Genomic DNA, 14,762 nt, shown 5'->3' on the forward strand with positions numbered 1-14,762 from the left:
GGAATGAGCAGAAACTTGACCAGAGCAGGGTTAGACTGGAGCTGAGGGAGAAGTTCTTCAGTGTGAGGGTGGTGAGACTCACCCAGGGAGGCTGTGGATGCCCTCTTCCTGGAGGGCCAAGTTGGATGAGTTGAGAGGCAACCTGCCCATGGTAGGATATCTCTCAGGTCCCTTCCAATCTAAGCCATTCTGTGATCACAGAATCAAAGAATGTTAAAAGGTTGGAAGGGACCTTTGGAGATCATCCAGTCCAACCCCCCTGCCAGAGCAGGCTCACCCAGGGCAGCTCACACAGGAACACATCCAGGTGGGTTTGGAAAGTCTCCAGAGGAGACTCCACCACCTCTCTGGGCAGCCTGCTCCAAGCCTCCAGTACCCTCACACCAAAAAATTTCTCCTTATGTTGAGGTGGAACCTTCTGGGTTCCAGCTTATTCCTTTTCCCAGCACAGGACAACCACTGACAAGAACCTGGCACCCTCCTCGTGGCACTCACCCCTCAGATATTTATAGGCATTGATAAGGTTCCCTCTCCCTCCTTCTCTTCTCCAGCCTAACCAGCCCCAGGGCTCTCAGCCTTTCTTCATAGGGAGAAAGAGAATCCTTGAGCTTCTGGATGTGTAGTGCGAAGGACCTACCTGCGAGCCTGTAGGACCTGCAGAGCCGCAGGAGGAGCGAGTAGAGAGGCAGGGAGTTGATCAGGTCCACCAGCAGGTGTAGCAGGCCCTGCACAACCACCACCAGCAAACGCAGCTGCAAGGACAAACAGCAGAGGCAACATTGCAGAGTCATCAGCTCATCTGCTGAGCTAAAGCCTCCCCTGGATGGCTGATGTCTAGAAGTGCTGGGAATTCAGACCCTGCCTGACCTTCTGGGACAACATCAGCTGCAGGTTGTAGATGAAATGAAGCCCCTTTGGTGGCAGAAGCTATGCCCTGCAAGGAAGGCCACCAGAGACACTCTGCTCCCAGCAGTCACAATCTGGAAGGGAGAATTCAGATTTCCATTCCCAGTAGCCTCCATCACCAAGCTGTGTGGCCCAGCTGACTCCCTGGAGGGAAAGGATAGCATCCAGAGGGACCTGTACAGGCTGGAGAGGGGGACCCAAGCCAACCTCATGAAGGTCAGCAAGGCCAAGTGCAAGGTCCTACATGTGGGTTAGGGCAATCCCAAGCACAAATCGAGGCTGGGTGAGGAGTGTCTGAGAGCAGCCCTAAGGAGAAGGCCTTGGGGGTGTCAGTTGGTGCCAAAGTGCCCAGGAGCCAGCACTGGTCGCTGGCAGCCCAGAGCCAGCTGTGTGCTGGCTGCAGCCAGAGCAGGGAGAGCAGCAGCACAGGAGGGGATTCTGCCCCTCTGCTCTGCTCAGACCTCACCTGCAGCACTGCCTCCAGCTCTGGGGCTCCCAGCACAAGAAGGACCTGGAGCTGCTGGAGAGAGGCCAGAGGAGGCCATAAGGATGCTCAAAGGCTGGAGAACCTCTGCTGTGGGGACAGGCTGGGAGAGTTGGGGCTGTTGAGCCTGGAGAAGAGAAGGCTCCAGGGAGACCTCAGAGCAGCCTTCCAATACCTGAAGGGGCTGCAGGGGAGCTGGGGAGGGACTCTGGACAAGGGCTGGGAGTGCCAGGCCAAAGGACAATGTTTTTGAGCTGAGAGAGGGAAGACTGAGAGGGAAGATGAGAAAGAAATTGCTTGCAGTGAGGGTGTGGAGACACTGGCACAGGTTGCCCAGGGATGTCCCCTGTGTGGAGGTGTTGAAGGCCAGGGTAGATGAGGCTTTGAGCAGCCTGTGCTGGTGGGAGATGTCCCTGCCCATAGCACAGGCTTGGAGCTGGATGATCAGGAAGGTCCCTTCCAACCCAACCCACTCGGGATTCTATGAATGAATCACATCTCCTGAAGTCCTTTTGCTTGGCCTCCATGGGCTGTGCCAGACCCTTCTTGGGACACCCAGACTGTGGATGACAGTAAAGGACCAGGCCACCTCTATTTAATGTCTCAGAAGTCAGCACAGGAGCAGCTTCAAGGGTTATATCTTACCAGGGTGAACACCAAGTAATAGAGTGCAGTCGTAGGCAGGAGGAAGAGCAGGATGGTGAACAGCAAGGTGCCAATAAATAACTGTGGGGAGAGAAACACAGAAGCATCCTCTCGGTTAGCAGTGCAATGGCAGAGCAAAATCACAGCAAAAGGAAACAGCAAACTGGGACAAAACCAAACTTTGCAAGATTCCTTTCTGTGCTTCTTCACTCCCTCTGCTGCCACCTCCAATATTTTAAGTCCTCTTTCCCTCCCTGGGCCTTTCATGCAGGCTCTTTGTTACAAGTTTGTTTGCAAGGATGAAGTCCTGGGACCTGACAGCATTTTGCCCTTTGTAGATAACCCTCAGACTTTCCTCTTCCAGACCAGAGTCCTCAGGAAGCAACTTCCATGATTCTGCTGCTTGTGCACTCCCTGCCCCTACAGGGTTCAGAGCCATGGCTCAGATTTTACCAGCAAATCCAAGACTGGTTTAGGCTGGAAGAGATCTCCAAGCTCATCCAGTCCAAACAGCAACCCAACACCACCATGGCCACTAAACCCTGGCCCCAAGCACCATGGTCACACCTTTCCTGAGCCCCTCCCGGCATGGAGACTCCATCACCTCCCTGGGCAGCCTGGGACAGTCCCTGACCACTCTGGCAGCAAAGAAATTCTTCCTGCTCTCCAGCCTAACCCTCCCCTGGCAGAATTTCAGGCCAGTTCTTCTCCTTCTAGCACCTGTGACTAGAGAGCAGAGCTCAACCCCTAGCTGGCTGCAGCCTCCTCTAAGGGAGCTGTAGAGAGCAATGAGCTCTGCCCTCAGCCTCCTCTTCTCCAGGCTACACACCCCCAGCTCCCTCAGCTGCTCCTTCCCAGCCCTCTTCTCCAGACCCTTCACCAGCTCTGTTGCCCTTCTCTGGACCTGCTGCAGCAAAATGTGGAAGGGCACAAGATGTGGAAATTTGGGAGGGAATTTATTATAGAGAACTGAGCAGTGGTTTTGCTCCTCCTTGTTCTAGCAGAACAGGCAGGTGGGGAGAAGCTGGCAAGGCCTGGTTGATGAACAGTCCCAGCAGTAGCAGCTGAAGACTTCTGCCTCTTGCTCAGTGGGGAAGTGGGAGACAGAAGGCAGCTGGAGTTACTGGGGTGGGGGAGAGCAATGCTGAAGGGCTGTTGGAGAAACAGGAGTCATCAGCTCCTCTGCTGGAAGAAGAAGACATTTTTATTCTGGGCCAGCCTAGTTGGCTTCAGTGTAACTAATTCCAGCTGGGAGAAGGCAGATCCATGGCACATAGGGACCTGACTCTTCAGTTTTCAGTCACCACTTCCAGTAGACAGAGGCCACCGTACCACAGGGCACTGCTACTTCTGCACAGAGAGATCACAGCTGGGCTCTGTTATGACAGCAAATAACCCAGGCAGCCCCAGCAGAGGTGGAGCAACAGCCCCAGCTCCACAATGCAGCCAGAAGCAGGTCACAACCCAACCTCTTCCCGCAGCAACTGATTCTCTGCTCCTCTGCAGCAGCTCTGCAGAACAGGCTTCAGGAGGAGCAGCCCATGGACCTGGGGTTGTTTAGTCTGGAGAAGAGGAGGCTGAGGGCAGAGCTCATTGCTCTCTACAGCTGCCTGAAAGAGGCTGGAGCCAGGCGGGGGTTGGGCTCTGCTCCCAAGAAACAAGTGACAGGATAAGAAGAAATGACCTCAGGTTGCACCAGGAAAGGTTTGGGTTGGATATTAGAAGAAACTTCTCTAAAAGGGCTCTCAAAGCCTGGCCCAGGCTGTCTGAGTTGGTGGTTTAATGCCCATCCTGGAAGTATTTCAAGGAGGCAGAGATGTGGTGCTGAGGGCCATGGCTCAGCCCCAGCCTTGGTGGAGTTAGAGAAGGGCTGGACTGGAGGAGCCTAGACCATGACTGATCTGTGATCTAGAACATCTCCAGGTCTGCTTTGGAAGTCTCTTCCCACCTAGGCCAATGACATAATTCCCACTGATCTCCAGGGCAGCAGGATGAAGCCTGAAGTGCCAAACCAACTCTCCTCCAAGCACACAGGAATGGAGCCCTGATGCCAACTGTCTCCCTGGCATGAAGGCTTTTAATCAGCAGTGAGAAAGCCAAACAGCGACTGGGCTGCACTGGAGGGAGAGGTTCTGGCCCTGGAAGGCACTGGTGGAGCAGGTCAGGCCCTGTGGACCTTTTCTACAGCATTTCAGGAATTCAGGAGAGCTTAAAAGGTTTGGCAAAAAGCTGCCTCTGCTGCTGGAGGGAGAAGGAGTGGGCCAGGCGCAGCACAGCGTGAATGAGCCTTTTAATAGCAGCTCCAGCAGGGCTGTTACTGTGGCAACACTGCTGGGCACCACTTCCCTACCCACCTCCCTCCCCCAGACTTGCTCCCATGCTCCAGGAGCTACCAGCATCTGCAGCACCCACTGCAGCTCACCCGTGGGAGGCAGGGGGGGCTTTGCAGGCACTCTGCACTGGCCAGGATTAGGCTCTGGGAATATGCAGTGCCTGGAGAAAAGAAGGCTCCAGGGAGACCTCAGAGCAGCCTTCCAGTAGCTGAAGAGGCTTCCGGAGGGATGGGGAGGGACTTTGGACAAGGGCTGGGAGTCCCAGGACAAGGGACAATGGCTTTGAGCTGGGAGAGGGGAGACTGAGAGCAGAGAGGAGGAGGAAACTGTTTGCAGTGAGGGTGGGGAGAGACTGGCACAGGTTGCCCAGGGAGGCTGCGGATCACAGAACGTGAACCACATTCTGTGATTCTGTGATCTGCAGCCTCCCTGGAGGTGTTTGGGGTCAGGATGGATGAGGCCTTGAGCAACCTGGGCTGTTTGGGAGGTGTCCCTGCCCATAGCAAAGGGGGTTGGATCTGGATGATCTTGAAGGTCCTTTCCAAGCCAGATCATTTGAGGATGCTAAGCAGGGGTGCTGCAGGGCAGCACAGTTGCTGTTCTCTTGTTGCAGCCCTGATTGCAACCAAAGTGTTTGAAGAGCCACAGATGAAGAGTGTCAGCATTTGCACTTGTTCCAGGCACCACAGAGCCTTCAAAATGCCATGAAAAAAGGAAATGGAACGTGATATGTGGTAGAAACTCACAAGGAACTGGGGAGATGTCTATGAAGGCTTTGGCACAGGCTGCCCAGGGAGGTGGTGGAATCCCCATCTCTGGAGGTGTTGCTTTCTATAGCTCCCTGAAAGAAGGCTGGAGCTGGCGGGGGTGGGCTCTGCTCCCTAATCTCAGGTGACAGGAGGAGAGGCAATGGCCTGAAATTGTGCTAGGGGAGGGTTAGGTTGGAGAGGAGGAAGAATTTCTTTGCTGCCAGAGTGGTCAGGGACTGGCACAGGCTGCCCAGGGAGGTAGTGGAGTCCTCACACCTGGAGGGGTTCAAGAAACCTGTGGCACTTGGGGACAGGGTTTGGTGGCCATGGTGGTGCTGGGTTGGTGTTGGACTGGATGAGCTTGGAGAGCTTTTCCAACCCAACCAACTCTATGATCCTATGAAGATGTGCTGGATCTGGCTGGAATGGAGGAGTCTCATTTCTTCCCAGTGGCTCTTATGATGCCCTGTGTTCAGTCTGTGCCCAAAAGAGTGCGGCAGCCTCCCTGTTCTGTGGGCAGGAGGAGGGAAGGGGCTCTGGTACTGATGAGCTAAGAGCACTGTGGATAATGATGCACTGCCAAGAGCAAAGTGCACCAGCTCCAAGTGTTCAGAGAAGATCACTGTGGTGAAACCACAAGGACTGTTAGCAAGGAAAGTGGAAGTGCTCAAGGTCAGGTTGTTTGGGGGTCTCAGCAATCTCATCTAGCAGGAGATGTCCCTGCTGACTGCAGGGGGGTTGGACTAAATGAGCTTTAGAGGTCCCTTCCAACCCAAACCACTCTGGGATTCCTAAAAGCATCCTGGGGCTTGTGTCTCAATATTCTGAGAAGCATAAAGAAGAATGGGGACAGCAGGGCAAGGGAGGTTCTCCTCCCCATCTACTCTGCTATGCTGAGGCCACATCTGGAGTCCTAAGTCCAGCTGTGGGCCCTGTAGTTTAAGAGGGCAGGTATATACTAGAAAGTGCATAACAAAGGCTATGAGGGTGGTGAAGAGACTGGAACATGTGTGGTGAGGAAAGGCTGAGAGGCCTGGGGCTGGTTAGCCTGGAGAAGAGCAGCCTGGGAGAGGATCTGATCAATGCCTATCAATACCTGAAGGGTGAGGGGCAAGAAGCAGGGACCAAGCTCTTGTCAGTGGTGTCCTGTGATGAGACAAGGAGCAATAGACACAAACTAGAACCCAGAAAGTTCCACCACAGCAGGAGGAGAGCTTGTTTGGTGAGAGGGTGCTGGAGACCTGGAGCAGGTTGCCCAGGGAGGTTGTGGAGTCTGCTTCTCTGCAGACTTTCAAACTCTACCTGGATGTGTTCCTGTGTGACCTGCCCTGGGTGACCCTGCTCTGGCAGGGGATTGGACTGGATGATCTCCAGAGGTCCCTTCCAACCCCTAACATTCTACCATGCCAAAGGCATCCTGGCTGGCATCAGAAATGCTGTGTCCAGTGGGAGCAGGGATAGGATTGTCCCCTTCGACTCTGCTGTGGTGAGGCCAGACCTAGTGTTCAGTTTTGGGCACCTTGTTACAAGAGGGATGTGGAGGTGCTGAAGCCAGTGCAGAGCAGGGCAAGGAAGCTGTGAAGGGCCTGGAGAGTAAATCTGATGAGGGGAGACTGAAGGAGCTGGGCATGGCTAGTGTGAAACAGGGGACTGAGGGGAGACCTCATGGCTGTCTGCAGCTACCTGAAAGGAGGCTGTAGAAAGGCTGCTGCTGGGCTCTGCTCACAGCTTTACAGTGACAGAACAAAAGGGAATGGCCTCAAGCTGCCACTGGGCACGTTTAGACTAAACATGAGGAAGCATTTTTCCTAGCAAGAGTGGTCAGGCACTGGGATGTGCTGCCCAGGGAGGTGGTGCAGTCCCCAACCCTGGCTGTGTTTAAAAGTTGTCTGGATGTGGTGCTTGGGGCTGTGGTTTAAGGGTGAACTCTGCTGAGCAGGGGTAACAGTTGGGCTTGGGGATCCCGGGGGGTGTTGCTGTGATTCCGTGTGCCTCCAGGATTAGCTGAGGCAGGAAGGGATCCCTTTGCCCACGGGCAGCAGCCGCTGGCAGCAGAGCAGTACCTGGTCCAGGTCGTAGGAGCAGGAGTCGACGCGCTGCCTCAGCACGTTCCACTTCTTGCCGCGGAACAGGCGCCAGAGGGAGGAGAGGCCGTAAATCTTCAGGCAGTAGAGCCTGGGCAAAGAGAAGAGGCTGAGCATCACAGCTCCTGAGCTGCACCACAAACCAGCTGCCAGCACCACAGCCCTGGGCCTGCTTCCCCAGCCAGGCTGCAGAACCCAGGGCGGCCAAAGAAACACAGCCCAGAGAGCGACGCAAATCCAAGCAGAGGGGGACTGAGCCCCTGGCACAGGCTCTTGCAGCCAGCTCTGGGCCTCTGGAGGGCAAAGGCCAGGCCAGGCCATGCCCCAGGGCTGTGCATAGGCTCTTGCTTTCTGCCCCTGTGGAGGCACAGGCTAGTACATGGGAGATGCCAAGTGCTGCTGGAGAGTGGCCCTTAGGCACAGCAGCAAGGGCCAGCCCCATGCCACCACCCTCCCTGCACCAGCAGCAAGCTTGTTCCCCTGAGCTGGCTGCTGTCTCACTGCCTCACATCTGCCCTCTTCCCCTTCCTTCACACCTCTCCCATGGCAGCACTGGCTAAGGTCTTAGCCCTCACACTTGAGGCAGTGCAATTCAGTTTGGCCTGAGCAGCACAGAGGCGCAAGGGAGAGGACTTGAGCCCCTGCACCTTCTTCAGCTAGCCACAGCTTCCAACACCCTTAACAGCTGGGAGAACTCAGCTGGGTGTCTCCTACACCCTTGCCTTTGGCTTTCAGCACTTGGTGTTACCACACTTGGAGATGCTTGATAGAACCAGAGAATGATTTGGGTTGGTTCATCCAGTTCCAAGCCCCTGCCATGGGCAGGGACACCTCTCACCAGCCCAGGTTGCTCAAGGCCTCATCCAGCCTGGTTTCAGCTCCTCCAGGGAGGTTGTGGATCACAGAATTACAGAACATAATCATAGATCATATTCTGTGATTCACAACCTCCCTGGGCAGCCTGTGCCAGTCTCTCCACACCCTCACTGCAAACAATTTCCTCCTCTTCTCCACTCTCAGTCTCCCCTCTCCCAGCTCAAAGCCATTGTCCCTTGTCCTGGCACTCCCAGCTCTTGTCTAAAGTTCCTCCCCAGCTCTCCTGGAGTCCCTTCAGCTACTGGAAGGCTGCTCTGAGGTCTCCCTGCAGCCTTCTCTTCTCCAGGCTGAACAGCCCCAACTCTCCCAGCCTGGCCTGATTTCCAGTCTAAATCTCCTCTCTTGGAAGCATAGCAACAGCGAGGGAAGCTTGGGATGATCAGGGCTGGGAAGCTGACACCCCTAGAGAAGGACACTGATGAAGAAAGAGATGGAGAGGAGGCACAAAGAGTCCTGGGAAGCAACATCCAACACAGAGGGATGTGAAGAGAGGAGGCCCAGCCAACCTGTGGGGCAAAGCAGCCTGAGGAAGCAAGAGCTACACAGGCCAGGCTGCTTCCCCAGCCCAGGGAGGGCACAGAGGCTGCTCAGGTTTCAAGGCAGCATTGTGAAGGCAGAGGCAAGGAGCCTGAGCCGAGGGAAGAGGCTGCTTTGAGGAACACCAACAGCTTCAAGGAACTGGCAGAGTGCCACCAGACTGGCAGGCATAGCTCAGTGAAGTAATTCCTAGGCAGGAGGCTGCCCAGGACAACTCTTGCAGGTTGCTGGGACACACCTGCCCTGTGGCTCTACGGCCAGGAACAAGCTCACACACCCTGAGATGGCACCAAGCTGCAGCACCTGCCCCACCTGCCCTGCCTGCTTGCACACACATGCCCACTCTTGTTCCACTTGCTGGCCTGTTCATTTGTTCCAGACTGCTGGGTTGCAAAAGGGGATCTCAGGCTTCTCTGCCTCCTCAAGCAGCAAATTTCCTGCTATTTGCAGGGAGAAATGTAATGAAATTCAGTCAGGGCAAGGGCAGAGCCTTGCACCTGGGAAAAAACAACCCCAAGGAGCAGTACCAGCTGGGGACTGACCTGTTGGAAGGCAGCAAAGGGGAAAAGGACTTGAGGGTCCTAGTGGAGGGGACCTAGTGGGAGGTTGACCAAGAGCCAGCAATGTGCCCTGGTGGCCAAGAAGGCCAATGCCACCCTGGTGTGGATTGGAAGGGCTGTGGTATGTCAGAGAGGTCCTCCTGCCCCTCTACTCTGCCCTGCTGAGGCCACATATGGAGTACTGTGTCCAGTTCTTGGCTCCCCAGTTCAAGAGGGACACAGAACTGCTTGAGAGAGTCCAGCACAGAGCCACACGGATGCTTAAGGGAATGGAAGATCTGTTACAACGAGAGCCTGAGGGAGCTGGGGCTGTGCTGCTTGGAGAGGAGGAGCCTGAGGGCTGCCCTCATGCATGTTTATAAAGATGTAAAGGTGAGTGCCAGGAGGCAGGAGCCAGCTCTGCTGGGTGGTGCCCAGTGACAGCACAAGAGGCAGTGGTGGAAGCTGAGGCACAGGAAGTGCCGTGGAAACAGAAGGAGGATTTTTTTTCCCTGTGAGTGTGACAGAGCCCTGGAGCAGGCTGCCCAGGGGGGTTGTGGAGTTTCCCTCTCTGGAGATACTCAAAACCCACCTGGATGTGTTCCTGTGTGACCTGCTCTGGGTGATCCTGCCCTGGCAGGGGGGTTGGTCTGGATGAGCTCTGGAGGTCCCTTCCAGCCCCTGCCATTCTGTGATGCTGTGAACACAAGGGGTGGTGGTGGCTGTGCTGCTGTCCCCTCCTGACTCTGCAGCTGGCTTCAGTCATGAGAGGTGCTGGGAAAAGACTGCCCATATCTGCTGCTGGCTGTGAGCTGGCCCCAGATCTGTTTCATCCTCACATCTCAGGATTTCCAAACATGCCCTGAACTCCTATTTCTTCTGCTGTCTGCAGTGGAAAGCTCTCCACTCACAGCCTGGGGAGGGACCATGCCCTTTCTGTACATCCTAAGCCTTTATTTATGCCAGTGTCTCTCATCTCCTTAGCAAGAGCAGCCCTTCTCCAGTGGCCTGTGTGGGCTGCAGCACCAGTTAAGGGAGGGCAGGACCAGAGCACACTGGTGGGCACCACTTGCACAACAACCCTGAGGTGTCCCAGCCATGTCTCAAAACTCCCTGCACTCCCAAACCCCCCCCCCCCCACATCCCAGAGACTCTGCCCAGCTCTCAGTCCATGGAGCCCTCTCCAGGAACTCCAGACAATGACACTATGGTGTCACAGCTATGTTCTAACCCTGAACCTGCTGCCCAGAGGAGGGCACAAAGGTGATCAGAGGCTGGAGAACCTCCCCTATGGGGACAGGCTGGGAGTTAGGGCTGTTGCGCCTGGAGAAGAGAAGGCTCCAGGAGACCTCAGAGCAGCCTTCCAGAAACTGAAGGGGCTGCAGGAGAGCTGGGGAGGGAATTTGGACAAGGGCTGGGAGTGCCAGGATGAGGGACAATGGCTTTGAGCTGGGAGAAGGGAGACAGAGTGGAGAAGAGGAAGAAATTCTTTAGAGTGAGGGTGGGGAGAGACTGGCACAGGTTGCCCAGGAGGTTGTGGATCACAGAATGTGATCACAGATCACATTCTATGGTTCTGTGATCCACAATCTCCCTGAAGGTGCTGAAGGTCAGGTTGGATGAGGGCTTGAGCAACCTGTGCTGGTGGGAGGTGTCCCTGCCCATGGCAGGGTGTCAGAGCTGGATGATCTTTGAGGTCCCTTCCAACCTAACCCATTGTCTGAACCTCTGAGTCTGTGACACCCAAGACACAGCCCAGGGCCACCAACTCACCTGGCTCCATAGACGTAGAAGCAGTAGATGTGGAAGGTGAGGAGGGCGATGATGTCGGAGAGGATGCAGAGAGCCACAGTCAGGCCCAGACAGGCTGACAGAGCCACGTACCAGAGAATCATCTCAATGAAGGGGGACAGCAGGTGGATGTAGCCTGGAGGATATTGCAGAGGGTCAGTATTTGACTGAGGTGTCTTCCCACTGATCTCCCTGCCTTAGAATGCTGCCCCAGAAATCACAACCATGATGCTGAACAGGAAACCTCCTCTAGACACCAACTCTTGTTTCTGAGGTCCAGTAGAACCTCTTTTAGCTGCACCCAAAACTTCCACTGTAGCCATTCCCCTTTTTCTTGCTATCCCAAACACAGATCACCCCTTGGTTGTGCACAATAAACCTCTCTGGGGGCACATAGCCTCCTGCTTCAGTGGGGCAAAGGCACAGAAATAAGACCATGCTTGGTTAGTACAAGAAGTGGGGAGCTCCTGTCCATTGTGGCTGTGCTCACAGAGCCATGGAAGGGCAGGGGCTGGAAAGGACTTCTTCAGATTCACAGCTTCATAGAATGGGTTGGGTTGAAAGGGACCTCAAAGATCATCCAGTTCCAACCCCCTGCCATGGGCAGAGACACCTCCCACAAGCCCATGTTGCTCAAGGCCTCATCCAGCCTGGCCTTGAACACCTCCAGGGAGGTTGTGGATCACAGAATCACAAAATATGATCACAGATCATATTCTGTGATCCACAACCTCCTGGGCAACCTGTTCCAGCCTCTCCCCACCCTCACTCTAAAGAATTTCTTCCTCCTCTCCACTCTCATTCTCCCTTCTCCCAGCTCAAAGCCATTGTCCCTCATCCTGGCACTCCCAGCCCTTATCCAAAGTCCCTCCCCAGCTCTCCTGCAGCCCCTTCAGCTTCTGGAAGGCTGCTCTGAGGTCTCCCTGCAGCCTTCTCTTCTCCAGGGTGAACAGCCCCAACATTCCAGCTGTCCCCACAGCAGAGGTTCTCCAGCCTCTGAATCTTGGTGACCTCCTCTGAACCCACTCCAGCAGTTCCAGATCATGGAGTCCAACTCCTCTGCCAGGGCAGGATCACCCAGGGCAGGGCACACAGGAACACATCCAGGTGGGTTTGGAAAGTCTCCAGAGGAGACTCCACAGCCTCTCTTGGCAGCCTGCTCCAGGCTCCAGCACCCTCACAGGGACAGAGTTTCCCCTCCTGTTCCTGTGGTAACTCCTCTGCTCCAGCTGGCACTCAGTGCCCCTTGTGCTGTCCTTGGCCACCCCTGAGCAGAGCCTGCTCCAGCCCTGCACATCTTTGTCACAGCAATGAGGGCAGCCCTCAGGCTCCTCTGCTCCCAGCCCCAGCCCCCTCAGCCTCACAGGAGATGTTCACTGCCTGCAGCAGCTTTGGGGCTCTGGGATGGACTCTTTCACAGTTCCCCTGAGGTCCTGCTTGAACTGAGGGGCCCAGAACTGGACACAATATTCCAGAGGTGGCCTCAGCAGGGCAGAATAGAGGGGGAGGAGAACTCCTCTGACCTACTCAGCACAGCCCTTCTAATCTAACATCCTATCAGCTGCCTCACATGGCAAAGCCTACACAGACCTAGAGCCTTCCCTTGGCCTCTCAGCACTCCTGGCAGCAGGTGAGGGTGCTCTGCTGTGCCCTGTGCTCCTTGGGAGCACTTTGCTTAATGTCTGTGGCTTCCTCGTGTGGGAATCCAGCTCTGCCTTGCATTCCCACAGCAGGAAAGCTCTCAGACGAGCCTGCACTTGCAGCAGTGTTCTCTGACTCATCATCTGCCCCTAGGCAAACAGCAAGAGGTGCCAGGGAGAGGCTGGGAAGCCTGGCAGCTGCACTTACTGATCCAGAGGTGGATGTGGTAGAGGAAGAAGCGTCCCAACACCTGATCCAAGGCTCGGTTCATCTTGAGTCCAGCTGGTGCCCCCATCAGCCACTGCAGCAGGTCCTGCAGCTCTTCAGCCACATGCTGCAAGCACAAGGAACTCCAGATCAGCTCCCAGTTGCCCTCAACGAAGAGTCCTCACCACACTCTTCACAGCAAAGGGAACCAAATCCCAGGGACTGCTTTGTGGACAGGCAGTGCAATCAGAAAGCCTCCTTTGTTGACTCTGCTGAAGCCAAACATGGCAGCAGAGAGGAAGCTCAGCTGCTAAAGGGGTCTCAGGGCTGGGAACATGAGCTCAGTGAATGGCCACCTCTGGTAGAGCTGCCCAGGAGGGCTTCATGGTGCTCTCAGCCTCCTCTTCTCCAGCCTCAACACCCCCAGCTCCCTCAACTGCACATCCCCAGCCCTCTTCTCCAGACTCTTCCCCAGCTCTGTTGCCCTTCTCTGGACCTGCTCCAGCCTCTCAGTGTCCTTCTTGGAGTGAGTGGCACAAAATTCAAACCAGCACTCAAGCTGTAGCCTCACCAGTGCTGAGTACAGGGGGACACTCCCTGCCCTGCTCCTGCTGGCCACACCATTGCTGCTCCAGGCCAGGCTGCTGGTGTCCTTCTTGCCCACCTGGGCACCCCCTGGTTCATCTTCGGCTGCTCTCACCCAGCACCTGCAGGCCCTGTTCTGCTGGGCACTTTCAGCCACACTGCCCCAAGCCTTGTGCCTTCCTGGGGTTGCTGTGACCCGAGGCAGTACCCAGCACTTGGCTTGGTTGAACCTCAGCCCATGGCTGCAGCCTGTTCAGAGCCCTCTGCAGAGCCTCCCTGCCCTGCACCCTTGCCACCCAATTTGGTGTCATCTGCAAACTGACTTCCAAGCAGCGACTCTGTTTTAACTATTAGCCAGCAGGATCCTTGTCAAACGAGTGTGCAAGCACTCAACTCTTAATGCAGTGGCAAAAATCAAGGGCTCCATCTTCAACTCATCCAAAGAGTTTGCCTTCTGATTTCACTCCTTCCTCCTCTCCCTCCCTGTGAGCCAGGACTGGTTTGAGCCCAGGGCTGAGCAGCAGCAGCAGCCTCATTATAAATAGCCTGTGGTTAATATTTAAAGTGCTGGGTTGGTAACTTAGGAAAAGCATTTGGAGGTTGGAATGAAATATTGAAGTGCTTGAAAGCAGTCCTGCAGCAAGGCAGGACTCACTGGAGGAGGTGCCAGTCCCAGGGGTGGGTTCTGGCAGGGGCAGGCAGCTCTGGAAGGTGCCCTCTCTTGCTGTTATTTAGCTGGGCAAACACAGTCCTAAGGCAGAGACTGGCAAAAGTTTTTTCCAGGCAGATATTTTTAGGCCTGATCAATAGCAAAGCAGAGCCACAAAAGATAGCTGTGGCCAGCTGTGAGAAAGGGAGCTGGGGGTGTTGAGAGGAGGCTGAGGGTAGCGCTCATTGCCCTCTACAGCCCCCTGAAAGGAGGCTGGAGCTAGGTGGGGGTTGGGCTCTGCTCCCAGGAAAAGGCCGCCAGAAAAGGTGGCTGTGACAGGAACCCTGGGTGTGGGCAGAGTTAAGGGATGAGACACTGTGAACTGGAATTCATAAACAGAGGTAGGGACCAAACTGAAGACTGGATCAAACATGGCTTAGATGAGATCATGGAATCATAAAATCATGGACTGGGTTGGGCTGGGAGAGACCTTTCAAGCTCATCCAGTCCAACCCCCTGCAGCCAGCAGGGACAGCTGCAGCTACAGCAGGCTGCTCACAGCCCCACACAACCTGACCTGCAGTGGTGCCAGCCATGGGGCAGCTCCCACCTCTAAGGGCAGCCTGGGCCAGGCTCTCCCCACCCTCACTGTCAAACATTTCTCCCTTCTCTCCACTCTCAACATCCCTTTATGAATTCAAACCATCCCTCCTTGGCCTGCCACAACAGGCCCTGC

At 55.4% G+C, this 14,762-nt stretch overlaps 1 protein-coding gene across 3 annotated transcripts in view; it reads right to left on the bottom strand.

Annotated features, from left to right (window-relative positions):
* Window positions 1-14,762, bottom strand: part of PIGQ (phosphatidylinositol glycan anchor biosynthesis class Q) — a 41,086-nt gene that overhangs the window by 6,441 nt on the left and 19,883 nt on the right. For 2 of the 3 annotated variants that reach the window (XM_064153144.1, XM_064153145.1), the window contains exons 5-9: window positions 12,793-12,919; window positions 10,927-11,080; window positions 7,181-7,292; window positions 2,036-2,116; window positions 638-752 (exon numbers count right to left, since the gene is read on the bottom strand). In XM_064153144.1, the coding sequence (XP_064009214.1) occupies window positions 638-752; window positions 2,036-2,116; window positions 7,181-7,292; window positions 10,927-11,080; window positions 12,793-12,919 (589 nt within the window). Of the gene's footprint in view, window positions 1-637; window positions 753-834; window positions 1,051-2,035; window positions 2,117-7,180; window positions 7,293-10,926; window positions 11,081-12,792; window positions 12,920-14,762 lie in introns of those variants that run through there. The other variant, XM_064153146.1, reaches the window with a different exon arrangement.

Source organism: Pogoniulus pusillus, chromosome 13 (genome assembly GCF_015220805.1).
Source record: "Pogoniulus pusillus isolate bPogPus1 chromosome 13, bPogPus1.pri, whole genome shotgun sequence".
Lineage (NCBI taxonomy): Eukaryota > Metazoa > Chordata > Aves > Piciformes > Lybiidae > Pogoniulus > Pogoniulus pusillus.